The following is a 14,225-nucleotide window of genomic DNA, read 5'->3' as shown; positions in this document are numbered from 1 at the left end:
CGATTTCTTGAGCTCAGCTCAGAGCATTAAATGCACCCGGGACTACCCCGTGTCCTTGGGATCAGCGCACACAGATGAGACCACATCTACACCATCTGACCCACATACCCTTCCAAGATACCTCCTGGAAACGGCCCCCGGCCTGTCCTACCTCCCTAAATGTGCCTGGAAATTGCACGGGAGGGGGCTGCCAGCCCAGGCCAGAACTGTGCCAGGGACCACTATGACAATTTAACAGCAGAGGTGGGCTCGTGAGGGTGTCTTTGGGCAACGAGGGTTCTGTGCTCGGGGGAAAGCGGTGGCAGGAGACACCCAGAGCACCTTGAGCGGTGTGTGACCACCTCCTGATAGGAGCTGTGTGTTCATAACACTGCTAGCGAATACCTTCCCAGTTCAGTTCCTTATTTACTGAGGAATACAAAACAATTGACTTTCTAGATGCAGAATGAGGTTTATTTATTGCAACTTTTGAAAGCACAAAACATAGACAGATGAAAGGCACCATGGAGAGCCAAAATCATACAGTCACTACTACCTCCTTTTACAATCTTGTTTAATTTACAAACTGTGCAAGCCCAATACAGTGTAATTAACCATCCCTACATGCATGTTGCAGCCTACAGTCACTTCAGAATTGATCTGCTCAGTAAATCCCACTGGTAATTTAGAAATCAAGCCAAGTACGTAGACAGTATACACAGTACAACTGCTTGCTGGTAGCTTGCTGCATGCATAATTGTACAAAATATAAGAGCCATTTTACATTTTCTGTTGTGTTGACTGACAGCTTATAGTTACATAAAGAAGAAAATATTTAAGGAAAATAGCTAGAGCAGAGTTAACTGAAGGTTGAACTTTCAACCTTTGATTGATGCTACTGCTACACAGCTCCTGGTAATCGCATCTTCCTGAGTAACCAGCAATGCTACTTCCTAATCTGTGCCAGTCATATGTATTTTAGTGACTAAACTGAGGATTTCACTCCCACTGATCATCTAATTAAAAATATTTCTCTACTTGGCATGAGGTCAATTTGTCTCCATTGAAATTAACATGATTTCTGCAAAACCCACTCCTTTCAGCAGCAGGTATTAATATTAAAATTTGGCTACACCATTTAGTTGGTGAGTTTTGCAGGACAAGCTCTAACTTTTGCAAACTATCATGAAAATCGTAACTTTTACCACCAGCCAGTTCACAGGGCTTTGTGTAAAAGGTTTTTAAGTCTTCTGAGTAAATGTATGCAGTGAAATAAGTATTTTGATGACTAAGGGCTGAACCACTCCTGTCTAGATCTGAACCTTTAACTTCATGGTATGAGGGTCTCTTGTATTTCTGAAATACACACTTTGTGTGCATTTTAGCACCATGTCAAAGAGCAAAGTTCAGAGGAGCACAGGCACTTCTATTAGAGAATGAAATCAAGGATGGTACAACACCCTTCAGATAAAATCCCTTGAAAAAGAGTGCATAAATATCAAGCATCAGTGTGGTTATTGCACTGCATAGGTAATTATCTGCCCCTAGGTCCCCAGAAATTCAGCCTTTTGGATTTCTGCAGGAGAATGATGGAAATGCTGAATAGAAATAAAGATTTATTGAATCATAGTGACTCTACTGTGTATTTTAAGACATATTTATAAGCAGCAGCTGCAGCAGTGATTATAATAAATTTAATATTCAGAGTTCATTTCATGATTCAGAAATAAAATGAATAATCCATCAATATAAATTGACTTGAGATGAATATCAAATTGCAAAATCTTTAGAGCAATTCTGTTTGCTAATCTACATGAACATGACCTGGATTAAAGGGATCTGTATGGTTCAGCATTAACCAAGAGAGAAAAAAAATTTGGCCTCAAAGTGAGATAGAAAACACTAGGCAGTTACCAGAAGCATCTTAAAGACTTCTGTACCCATGTGGCCAGTGACTCTGGTGAGCTTTGCCTGTGCAAAGCCGTTTACCTTGCTCCTCTTAATTCTAAAGACTAGGTATAAAATATCCGTAGATATCTAGAAAAGCAGGCAGACAGCTAAGGACATTAACTAAACGGACTAAACGACATGGCTGTTTTTACAAGACTCCATGTCTAACCTACTGAGGCATTTTTCTAAATGTCACTGCATGCTTATACGCTTCTTTGGGAGACTAAATTCACTTGCAAATCTCCCTTTAATATTTTTAAATACTTTTAAGCATGCCTCTCCATGTTCATTAATGTGAGATCAGTAGATGCACAACCAGACAGAATCCCATTTCCCCAAGGTAATCCTTTTTCGTTTATAACATGCAAAATGTAGGGAATTATAACAGCATTTATTAAAAAAAAAAAAAAAAAAAAGGAAAAAAAAGTTGTAAAGCTATTTGAAATATCAAGACACAAAATGCAAATCAAGTCTAATCCTTTGTGCTCGAGCAGTGGCGGTTCATGGTGCGGTGGTGATTCCTACATGCTCTTTTGATTACAAGGCAAGTAGAAACTGGAGAACAGAAATATGGCACATTGCCTTGGAGCAGGCTTGCCTTTTTTTTTTTTTTTTTTTTGTATTATAGTGGGTTTTAGTTTCTTCACTCTAAAAGTTTCACTGAGAACAAGTGCTTACCAAACTGAGAAAGGGGATGAACAAATTCCTATTAAACTAACCGTAGCAATTCCCCATCCCTCGTCCCCCTCTTCCCATGTATCCAAACAGATGAGGAGAAATATATAGGATTGCATTACCTCTGTCATTTTTGGCTTCCTGGAGCTGGACGGGACAAGCCTGCCTGCCTCTGGACGTGGAGCTGTAGCCATGGTGTAGGTTTCCCTGCTCACCTTCTGCTTGGACCTCAGGAGGGACAGGGCTGCTTTAGTGGATATACCCGGAAGGTTAGGATTATACAAGCTAATACACCAGCTGGCATACACTGAAGACCGTCGATCGACTTGCTGGATGTGATTTGGCTTTATGTAGTTTAAATAGCACCAACTGACATTAGTGGTTGTGTGGAGACTGGGGAACTGAAGTACCTTCTTCATATCTGTACCTTCTCGAGACTTCATTGCACTATGAGCGACCTCAGATAGAGGTGCAGGGCTTGGAGGGGTTGGTGGAGACTGCTCCACCAGCTCTTTGGAGTCTTCTTTCTTCACGGTTTGTAAAGGTGCCTTGCTGAGGAACTGCTTGCCAGCTGGCTGCTTATACTCTTCCAGTGCCTCAAAACTTGGAGAACCTGAATGGGACACAGGTTGCTGCGACGTACTTGGGATTTCCTTTGGCTCTGACTGCTCTAAGGACAAACTAGGTGGTGTTTCAACCTCAACCCTGCCTTGACTTTCTGTAAGAAAGTGAGATTTATCCTGCTTTTTCCCTTCCTCCACTGCACTGGGTGGCTTCACCACTTCCAACTTCTCTTCTGCTTCAGACACTTCCTCTTCTTTCACTCTTTTCTGCTGTTGTGTTTCCATTGTCAGCTCCAAACTACCAGCTGGAGAGAGCATCCTTTTGCTTCCACCGACTGTCGACGGGCCCCCTTCTAGTCCGAGGACACTGTCCGATGGGGAGGTGAGGGGCATATAGCCTTTTCGTTCCGGCAGGGGCAAGGGCACTCTCAGATACGGGCTCTGGAAAATGCTTCTTTGATCCTCTGTGATCACCTGCGCCAGATCGAAACCTAGCCCGTGAACATCAGCGCTACAGACCAGGGTACCCTTGGGTTGGCGATCATCGAATTTTGGGAGAACGATAGAAGAGGAACTACACTGGGACTGAGTGACCAGGATCTGGGACAGCGTTGTGTACATTGCGCTCCCGTAGGACGGCATATTTGTCTGGATGCGAACGGGGACAACAAGCGACACCATGGGGTCTGAGCGCGCAGGAACAACGAGCTGAGACGTGGACACGGACACCGAAGGGCTTGTGGTGCGGGTCAGAGGATGCAACCTACTGTCTGAGCCATATTCTGTGCACGGGGAAAGGCTGGAGGTTCCTGCTGCCGGGAACAAACTGGATTTGATCTGTGGTAAATGTCCACCAGTTTCACCTGGCAACTGGAGAGCAAACTGAGACTGAAGAGGCAGAAAAAAGGCTGAAGGGATCGGTGAGGAGCCGGGGTAATGCACCGGCAGGAACGAAGGATGCTGCCTGAAGGGCACCTCAGCAGGGTGAGACATTAACGGAGGGGCGATATGAAGCTGGCCTGGGTGGATGAGCGTTTGCTGGAGAGGCAGCGGTGGGGTCTGAAATATGGAAGGAGGAATCTGAGGCATGGAGAACTGAGCAGAGAGAACGTCAGACATCGTGTGTGCGGCGAAGAGCTCCGCAGACTGCCCCGGCTGCGGCAGGAGGTGCTGGTAGGGAAAGATGGACACTTGAGGGGACATGTACTGCTTTTCATGCAGCGTTAGCTGGGGGACGGGATGAAAGACCTGCAGAGCTTCTGTGTATGGCTGGGTGTATGCCGGCTGGGGGCTGTCTTTCGGCTGACTCTTATCACTTGGGTAGGTGCTGTGAGAGGGCAAAGGGGATGAAGACGCTGGCTGAGGGGGCAGACCCGTCACAGGAGATTTACTTGAGGAAGGAATTGGATCTTCCGTCTCCGTCCGGCCTGCTGGGGCCGAGTCTGGGTCATGCTCCGGATGTCTGGTGAGGGACGCTTGCCTGACCAGAAAGCATTTCCGTCTCTCCTGTGGAGCCGAGGAGGTCGAGGGGCCGGGGGTGGAGGCAGGGGTGGATGACAAGCTCCCGTAGTCGAACGATTTGCTGCGGGTCTCTGACATCTGGGAAGGATGGGACACGTTCGGTGTCTGCTCAGAGGCAGATCTCCGCATCTCCCTGGAATGATGATGGTGGCTTGGTACCATCAACATATGCGAGCCAACGCCAGGAGGCTTCGGGTGGGATTCAGAGGGCTGGCTGGTGGACTCCGTCTTGCTGTGATCTTCACGATCAAATGACACAGAGTGGCTGGAGCCATGGGATATGCTGCTTTCCTGACTTGGACTTCTGGTGAGGGAGACTGATTCAAAACTGGACTCTCCGGAGGACTGAGCCATTTCTGCCAGCCGCAGCCGCTTCTTTTTTGGTGGGAGTTTCTCTGCAGGGAGCTGAGAAAGGGTTTGGCTTCTTTGTGGCCACTGAAATTCCTCTGTTTTTTCTGGCTCTTTTGGAGGAGGCTCTGGCTCTGTTTCTGGTCTGTCAGGCTCTTCCGTGACCAGAATCTCTGGGACCTGGATGTTGGGCTGCCGTACCAGCTTGGGCTGCAGGGAATGGGGTGGTCGGCTGTGCTGTGTGGCCGGCTGAGATGAGTACTGTGACAAGGGCTTCTCTTCTCCCTCCAAGCTGCTCGCCTGCTCGATGGAGTCAGACTTCTCAAAGGAGCTCGTGTGCTGGATGACGGAGATCTCCTTTGAGGTTGTCCTTCTCTCTTTGCCCTCCGTACTTGAAGCCGGTTTGGTATTCCTGGAATGGAAGCTGGCACTGACATCAGAAGGTGCGGATTTACCCGGATCTGCTGGTGACTTAATGGATTCACGGGTTAAGTTTAAAGCAACATCAGAGGATGCTGGGTTTGCAAACTGAGTCCCTGGCCCAGTACTGGAGGAGGGAGTGTCAGACATCTCAAAAGCTGGAGGGTCCTCGTCATCACCCAGACTCTTTTCTTTTCGTCTTTTTCGGAGCGGAGTAAGCTCCAAACTGCTCCCTAGCTTGTAATGCATCATCTGGGGCCACGTGTCAGGATCCACAACACTTTTCTCTGTCTCTGAAGAGGTATGGGAAGTGGAAGAACGAGGCTTTGAGAGCTGCAATTCTGAACAGTAGTATTTCTTATGGGCTTCATAATTATCCCTTTTCTTATACCGAGCACCACATACGTTACACTCGTACATGAACCCTTTAACTTTCGGTCCCTTCCGTGACTTTTTGGTAAGATCGCTTTCCTTGGTTTCAGGCTCCTCGGGAGGTTTGGAAACAGTCTCTTTGTTTGCAGAGCTAACCTCCTCTGAGACATATTCTACTCCCAAAGGTAGCTCAATAGCTGGTTGTCGTTTTAGCATTCGAGGATGGGAAGAAAATGCTTGGCTGCGACTTAAGACTTCAGGCTCCATGATGTGATCATCAAATGAATAGCTACCTCTAAAGGTATGTGGGGAGCTTATAGTGCATGCAGCAGAAGGCATTGAGTGGCTTCTTAGGAGAGGCACTGTCTCTGTGGCACTGTGGGATTGCTGAAGTGACAACAATGATTGTTCGGGCTTAATTTTTTCACCGTGGGATGTCAACACTTTCGATGCATCCAGCTGGCTACTGGAACCAGACTTGATATCAAACTGAAACGGTTCTCTATATACACCAGACTTTGGAGATTCGATGCTGCTACGTCTAGATAAAGAGCTTCTTCTAGGCTTAACGCTATCTATTTCACTGGTATCTACAACAGCTTCATTAATTGTAATTAGCTTAGTGATGTGTTCAATAACCTGTGTTCTAGGCACAGATAACGGTACCATACTAGGTTTCTCTTCGGTAGAGAGGTGCGGAAACCCCTGGGTTGTGTTGGTAGATAACATTGCAGTCCTTTGCCCAATTCTACCACATTTCCCAAAAATAATTTCTGCATAAGATTTTGCATTAGTATTTGGTGGGCTGATCTGCTGCTCTGCACTTTCTGATCTTGAGAAGTAGCCTGACTCGGTACTCCCTTTGCTCCCGGGGCTCAGGAAAGCTTGTTCATCTATGACCTTCTTCCGTTCGCTTAAGCGGAGTGCAAGCTTCTGTTTTATAGTATGGGTATCTTCAGATTTATGGCTCAGAGTGTGGTCTGATGATGGCTCCACAAACTGGCTGCTGTCCTCAAGCGACTGGGACATACTGGAATGAGACAAGGAACACCGGTCGTGGCTGGAGCCTTGGCTCCCCGCGCTCAGCAAACTACTGGACAACAGGGTGTGCTTCTGCCTGGGGGAGAGCTCTGCTGGATGGCCCGACATTGCACCCGTTTCCTCCTCCGAATCTGTGCTTTCTCCTTCTGTGGGCTCTTCAAAGTCCTCCCCACCAATCCTTTCCATTTCCAAGCTCGACGGATACATCTCCGCTCCGATCCCTGAGGCCAGCCCAGCTTTTATTCGATGAGCATGAGATTTCCTATGTTTATACAAATTGCTCTTAGTCTTAAAAGAAAAGCCACATGGAATGCAAGGGTATGGCCTCTCACCCGTGTGTGACCTGATATGTTTTTGGAGAACACTTGGCTTCGCACAAGGCCTGCTGCAGTACTGGCAAATGTATTTGCCTGGCTTCTGAGGTTTCTTTTCCTTCTTGTGCACTTCCTCAGCTTGTTTCAAGGAAACCTGCGAAGGGCGAGGGATATAGACCTTTTGAACGGACGGCATGTCCTCTCCAGGAATGATCGTTGAATGGGAAGGTAGGAGCTGGCCGTGATGCGAGTGGATCCCGGGTGATGAAAAGGAGCCGGAGGGACCTGGTCTTACTGGATCAACTAGCTGCCACGTGGGCCCTTCAAGGACGTGCTCGGGTTTCCCAGGAGACATAAATGCTGGTGACAGTGTGTGTTGCTGAAGCTGCGAGACGTGGGGAGGATGTTCAAAAGAGGAAGGCTTAGGTTGCTTCTGATGTCCAGTCTTCTCCTGAGATTCCTCTCTCGGAATCGGCAAAGAGCCAGAAAAGTGCTGCTGCGGTATGATATCTCGGAGAGGGGTTCCTTGCGAAGAAGCAGAGCTGCCCTGATACGTAGCTGCAGATGAAATACTGGCTTGGAAAGCCTCTCCTTTGGGAAGCCTCTTTCTTGGACTTTCCTCAGCCTTTTTTGTGCTCTTCTGGCTTTGTTCAGGATCCATGACCTTAAAAGGGTCTTTGAATGCTATTTCGGGAAGGTTTTGGCAGGCTTCATTTACGAATAATAAAGGGCTCTTCTGTAGATTCCCTGTTTTGCCTGCATTTGCTACGAAGCTGGAGCCGCCAGGAGATGGTTGTTGATTAAAGATTTTACTAAAGTGTCACTAGTTGCTATTTGATTCAAAAAAAAAAATGTTTCAAGGTCAATAAAGTTCACATTGGTAACACATGACAAACTACTTCAAAGAGAGAAAACTTTCCAAAACTTTTAGTCCAAATATTTTCCTTGTGAACTTGGTTAAGGCTTTAAACCTTGCCATTTTATTTCAGTTGACAGTGGCAAGCCTTCAAAGTCAAGATGCAACCCACAATGTGTCTCTTGTTTGTTATGCAAACCTTTGAAAACTTGAGACTTTGCTGCTCATCTCATAATGATCTTTTTTTCCTGTGCAAGGAAAATAACACTGAACGGTGTATGTCCCCCCGTGTCTTCCTTCTGTTCCACTTTTGAGTTCAAAAGCCTTGGAAAAGTATTTCCCACATTTCTGTAATTACATCCAAGAGAAAACAAACAGAAAAAGATTACTTCAGCATTTGTAGTTAAGTAATTAAACACTGCTACTTTTATAGAGAATAACAGTAAATATTTTGCAAAAAGAATAACTGACTGAATGTCAACAATTTATGAGACATTGCTTGTAATGGTAATCTAAACATAAATTGTGTTAAGTCAAACCTCAGGGACTTATGCTCAGTGTAATGCACACATAACCTGGCACTGCAGCAGTAACCAAATACAGTAACTTGAAACACAGTCAGTTCTGAAAAATGTATCTAAATGGTTTCAAACTTGAATTACTCCCAATCTCCTGCAAACATTTATGGTTTTACAATTTTTGTAATTATATTTCCCTTCCAAACAGACTACACAGTAAAACTGACTATATACATAGCACTGCCTAACGCAGCACATACATTCACTGACAAATAAAAAGCAAATCTTTTCTGAATAAAACCTGTGCTTAAGCTGGCAGTAATCTTCTGTGTCATTTACAACAATAGCAGGTAAAGAGAAAGGATACACACTCTTTTACTGAAATTTTGCCTCTTTAATTTCCTGTCTTTTGCTACCAAACAATGATGCGAGTCCAACTTCTATAGCACGGACATATTTCATATGGGCAGAATGTTGAAATTGGCTGTCTATAAAGGCAAACTCTTCTTACAATGAATTTGAATGGGAGGCTCTATTAAATCTACCACACTTCTCAGCAAATACAGCTATTAACGAGACGCTCGGAGAGGAAATACTCCAATTCCACTGAAATAAGACAGCATCACCAGCAGATAGAACAGAAAATGGGTGGAGTACTCACAAGGAAATAGGGACGGTGCTTTTTAAGTGAAACAAATTGGTACGTATAATTTATAATGAGACAGAAGAAAAGCATCTTCCTTATGAAACTATTTTCTGCCATAGGGCATAGTGCACTGCAATGACAGAATGGCATTGGTTTAATGGGAACTTGCTCAAAGCCCTGATGCTTTAATCCTGCCCCATGCAGGGGGAGGGTGCATGGATGGGGCTGAAGGGTAAACCACAGAAAACAGGGAGGCACGCGGGATTTAACCCCACCTTCCTGAGATTTTAGCTGCACAATAGCCCAGCTTCATTCAAGGGTGTAACAGTGAAAAGCCAGCAGAAGAGGTCAGTTGTGTTCAATACAAAGTCCTCTGAGGACTACTCACTCTTTATTCGGTCCTACAACCCTGGGGACGCTCCACATTCAATGAGAATGAAGGGATGTGGAGTGTAAGGTAATTTAATTTAGCAGAGTCTAAAGATATGGTAGCACCATGCGATACACCATGACCAACTAGACTTTACAGGATTGGTTAAGAACTGCCTATTCCTTGGACGGGATTGATTTCATCTAACCTTAGATGGCCAGAAGCTAGGGTTCAAGTCGTCAGACTCCCTGTACTGTCACTGAGAGGTGCAGGTGCCAGTGAGGGACCCCATGGAGAAAGTGCAACCCCCATTAAGGTCTCAGCTCAGTGAGACTGACTGCCCTGAGATGTCACCTCTTATTGACTGAAGTAGTGGTTTACTTGGACTGCTGTAACACCCACATCTTAGGTGCATGCACGGAAAAATCAGTCCTATCTCAATGCTTTGTCTTCCTTTTTCTGATCCCCTCCAGCATGAACTTTGCACGTTCCCAGGTCCTGCACTTGCTCCGACTTGCTAAGAAAGGCGTCTCATGTTTATGGGCTCATTGCTATGAAGAGCAATTAATTACATTTTAAAACCCCTTTTTGAAGAGTGTTGGCTCCTCCATGCTGACCAACACCAAGCGTGGTCTGGGCTAGACTTAGAGCACTGTATTTACAGCACAGGACTTACTTAAGATCAAAGACAGTTGTGAAGCTGATTTATCATGTTGATTTTTGCCCAAGATGCTGTTCTTTGCCCCACTCGTGATGCACAGAGCACATTAGCTTGGTAAAAGAGGATTTAAGATGAGACTTTTTCAGCAAGCGCAAATTGAACACTGCCTCCCACAAGCTCAAACACTCACATTTACGAACTGCCAACTAAAGAACGCCTAAAAAACATGTTAATACCCTGTTTTCTCCTATAGACTCCATATCCACTCCTAAATGTAAAATAATTGTTTGTGAAGAAGCTTTCTGAGATGATTCAATACCACCCCAAATGTTCAGACCATCGTCAGCCTCCCCTGATGAACACATGGGCTGCAGCTGATTTTGTCAGGAACTCTGCACAGAAGTTAACATTTAAACAATCGGTCAACAAACAAGCACACCTGCTGCCTACAGCAGCGAGCACAACCATTCTGGGGCAATTCAGGCTACTTTCTACATATTTTTTCCATTACTGGGAATGGCCTCTGGAATGACAATGGCAAAAGATGATTCTCCTAGCTGGACACCGTTTCTCCGGACAGATACCTCTCCAAGGAAAATTCAACAGTACTAAGTAAAACAGCAGAGAAACATGAAGTGCACCCAGCTGAAAACTGTAGGAGGGTTTCTCCCCAGAAAACCTGGAGGCATGCTGGAGCAAGGGAACGAGAGCTTCTAAAGGGCAGGTTGTAGATGCCTACCCTTGCTCTGCCCCAGCTCAGATACAACCTGGAGAAGCTAAAGAGGATCACTGCATAGACAAAAAAATCTGTTCTTATTTTATTTTCTATTTTCTTTTCAGTTTCTCTTCTCCTTCTCTCAGTCAAAATCTATCTTCAAACTTCAGCCTCTTTATTTTCATTATACTTTCCTAATTCTCCCATTTTTTCTCAGAAAAGGCGCATCTTTTGCTTTTACTTTCATCTCCGCCTCCTCATGACCTGAGTAGTCTCTTCTCTCTGTCATGTGTTATGCTTCCACTATTTTTGCTTATCGGTGCTGACTTTCATTTAGCTTGTGTTCTGCACTGCCTTCTCTGTAGATCAGTACAACAGCAGCTAACGCACAGCAAGGCAGTGCATGCACTGGCACAACGTCAACAAATCCTTAAGAACCAAGTCACATGGATTTTATGGCACATGGTTTCCAGCTGCTAACTTTGCAGATCTCTGGCCAAATCCAAAGTACAGGCACTAAAATGGGGGATTCCAGCTATTATTTCATTCAAACACCATTTCTTAAGGTTTTACTTGAAGTGCAATGGAGCGAACGTGAACAGAAATGCCTGTTTCGTTTGCAATCGACAGAAACAAAGACTGGCACCCTGATGAAGCAAATCAGTGACAAAATTCCCTCTAGTTTGAATTGGATCAGAGTTTCACCCTAAAGCTTGAGATAAAATGCTTAGAAATGCTATTTTAGACAGTCTTGTTGGTATTTTGAGCTACTTTATCAAGGCTGAAATTAACTCCTGTAAAGATGTCCGGGCACACTCTCTCTCCAAATCCTAAACAAATCCTGAAGTTCTCCTAAGGGGTTTGAGGAAGAGTCAACCGGTGTCAAACCGTACACGGACCCCATGTCCTGGGACTATCACCACATCTACACACACCAAACAAGCTCTCTGCTGATGGATTTGGGGTTGGAACCCCCAGAAGCTGGAAGAGAAATGCTGCAGGCTGCACCTGGCACCTGAGCTCCAGGTGGGAACGTCACTGACAAGACATTTGAAGGAATCCTTCGCCTATGTTGTGGCTGGCCTCCAGAATTCATTCCTTCCAAATGAGAATTGGAAAACTGCAGTGCTTGGCTTTATGTTGCTTGCCTCTTGTTTCCAGCACGCTGAAACGTTTCATTACAGTGGTTCCTTAAAACCCTTTCGGTGGCAAAACTCTGCTGTTTGCAGTACTCAAGCAGATGGAAGGATTTTCTCTGTTGTTTGGTCCTGTCTCAGCCAGATTGAGATCCAATGCGCTTAGTGGGAAGCTCTTCCAACAGAAACCCTGCCTTTCTGTTACATTCCAACCATAACAGGCAACGTTTTCTTCTATACATTGAATTTTAGCCTGTTTTTAAGGATGCCAGGCTTATGTCAGAATAGCTGCTGTACTACTGGAAAATCTGCCTGGTCATTCTCTTTGTGATAACTTTTAAGTCATTTGGCCCATTTCCAAATTTAAACAACAGTTACCATATCTGACGTACGTTAAGTATATTTAGAATGTTACAAGTCTTGTGAAAATGAGTGGACTAAGCAAAATACAAGGTCTTATTTCTGCTCTGACAAGGGAACGGTACAGCTCCCTTCTTACTGGTAACCACTAAGATGTCGTGTCTGTGGAAAAAAAAAAAAAGCTACATTTAGCATTTACCCATTTTTTACTATAGATGAATCACTCTGGAGAGACACAGCTGAGGGAAACCCAATCCCCTTTTTTCAGTAGCTCATGGAGTTCCTCAGTTCTTACAGAACTCTGCAAGGTAATGCCTTATAAAAGCAGGTAAGGTTATGGGCAAGCCAGAGGGCAGTGGGGCATTCTGCTACCTGGAGATCATGGTCTTCACGACGACATCTCAGCTGCAGCTTTGGATGTTGGGCAGATGCTGCCTTAGATTTTTGGTTATTTACAACAGAGAGAGATTCACAATGCAAACAGTGGGCAGCACTAGCAGATCTCCTGTCATTGCTTCTTGTAACTACTCTCAATACTATAAAATGCTGCTGCAGCATTGGCAGGACTTGCCAGGCAAAAGTTTCTCTTATATACCAAGGAGAGAGCAAAGGAAACCAGCCAAACAGCAAAACAACTTGTGTTTCCAGGCTGAGTCCACTGCAAAGGGCAGTGCACACATCCAGGATAATTCACTAGGGAAAAAAACAGAGATTACTTACAGTGGACTTGATAGCCTGTAATTCTGATGATGTCTCTCTCTCGTTTGCCCACGATTTAATTCAGTCTGTAAAAGAAACAGCACGTTGGAATCACAACGCTCGTATATTAAAATGCCATCTCAGCAGTGAGCACACGGGACTTACATCAGGTGCCCTGATGGGGAGGATTGCTCGGTAACCGGAACAGTACACAAACTCAGCCCCAACAGCTGGAGAAGCCCTCGGTGACTGCGCTCACCTTCAGCAAGTTCGCCCCAGAGGAAGGCGAGGTGCACGGCGGCAGAAAGCACATCGCTGCGGGGTACTCCTCCTGCAGACCGTGTGCTCACGGTCTGAGTACAGACCCCGCTCTGAGTATACTTTACATGCAAGGAAAAGGACTTCTCCTTCACAGACATGCATTTCAATTCCAAGGAAGAACGTGTGGTTCCTCCGAGTCGATGTCGCCAAATCCTGGGTTCAGCAGCGCTACACCACCTGCTCTGCAGCACCAGGGCTCCGACTGCCACCCCGGCTCGGCTTGCACAGTAGCAGCGGGGGGACAGACAAAACTAAACCGGACTCTTCCTCATCTACATGGTCAAAGCAGTTCTGAAATGCTGAAGGAACAATGGGTAGTAACAAATTTGGGTTACTAAAGCAATTCCAGAACACAACTCTGATTGCACAGAAACCCTGGTTAAGATTTTCATAAGCAGTTTGAGATCTCTTAAGCTTAGCCACAAATTTATACAAGCTTCAGGGGGCTTTATGTTCAGAGACAGCATCTCCGTCCACAACTGGCTGCTGCAGCACACCCTTTATGGTTTGTGTTCCCCTAGGTCAAACATTCCCAAAGTTTTAAATGAGCTTCACTCCTGGCACATCCTCCAACCTGCCTTCAGCCCCAGTTTGCTGCCGTCTCGCCTTTTTATGATGCTGTGTCCATCTCTGGATTGTGCCTTCCTTATACCTCTGGCTTCCCACTACCACAGACCTGACCATGCTATTCACGTCTCTGTGTGGGGCTGCTGTTCACAGTCCCATCCTCTTCCTTGCCCTGAAAATGTGGCACTGCTGC

The 14,225-nt window shown here is 45.5% G+C and overlaps 1 protein-coding gene across 18 annotated transcripts in view; it reads right to left on the bottom strand.

Moving 5' to 3' along the window:
* Nucleotides 1–14,225, bottom strand: part of HIVEP3 (HIVEP zinc finger 3) — a 302,477-nt gene that overhangs the window by 60,215 nt on the left and 228,037 nt on the right. For all 18 annotated transcript variants that reach the window (XM_080566580.1, XM_080566583.1, XM_080566588.1 and 15 more), the window contains 2 exons: nt 13,166–13,230; nt 2,727–8,387 (listed from right to left, as the gene is read on the bottom strand). In XM_080566580.1, the coding sequence (XP_080422706.1) occupies nt 2,727–7,844 (5,118 nt within the window). In that variant the 5' untranslated portion in view covers nt 7,845–8,387; nt 13,166–13,230. The remainder of the gene's footprint in view (nt 1–2,726; nt 8,388–13,165; nt 13,231–14,225) is intronic.

Source organism: Anser brachyrhynchus (genome assembly GCF_964034855.1).
Source record: "Anser brachyrhynchus genome assembly, chromosome: 24".
Taxonomy (NCBI): Eukaryota; Metazoa; Chordata; class Aves; order Anseriformes; family Anatidae; genus Anser; species Anser brachyrhynchus.
The sequence above is the reverse complement of the archived record's forward strand: the minus strand, read 5'-3'. Positions and strand labels throughout refer to the sequence as shown.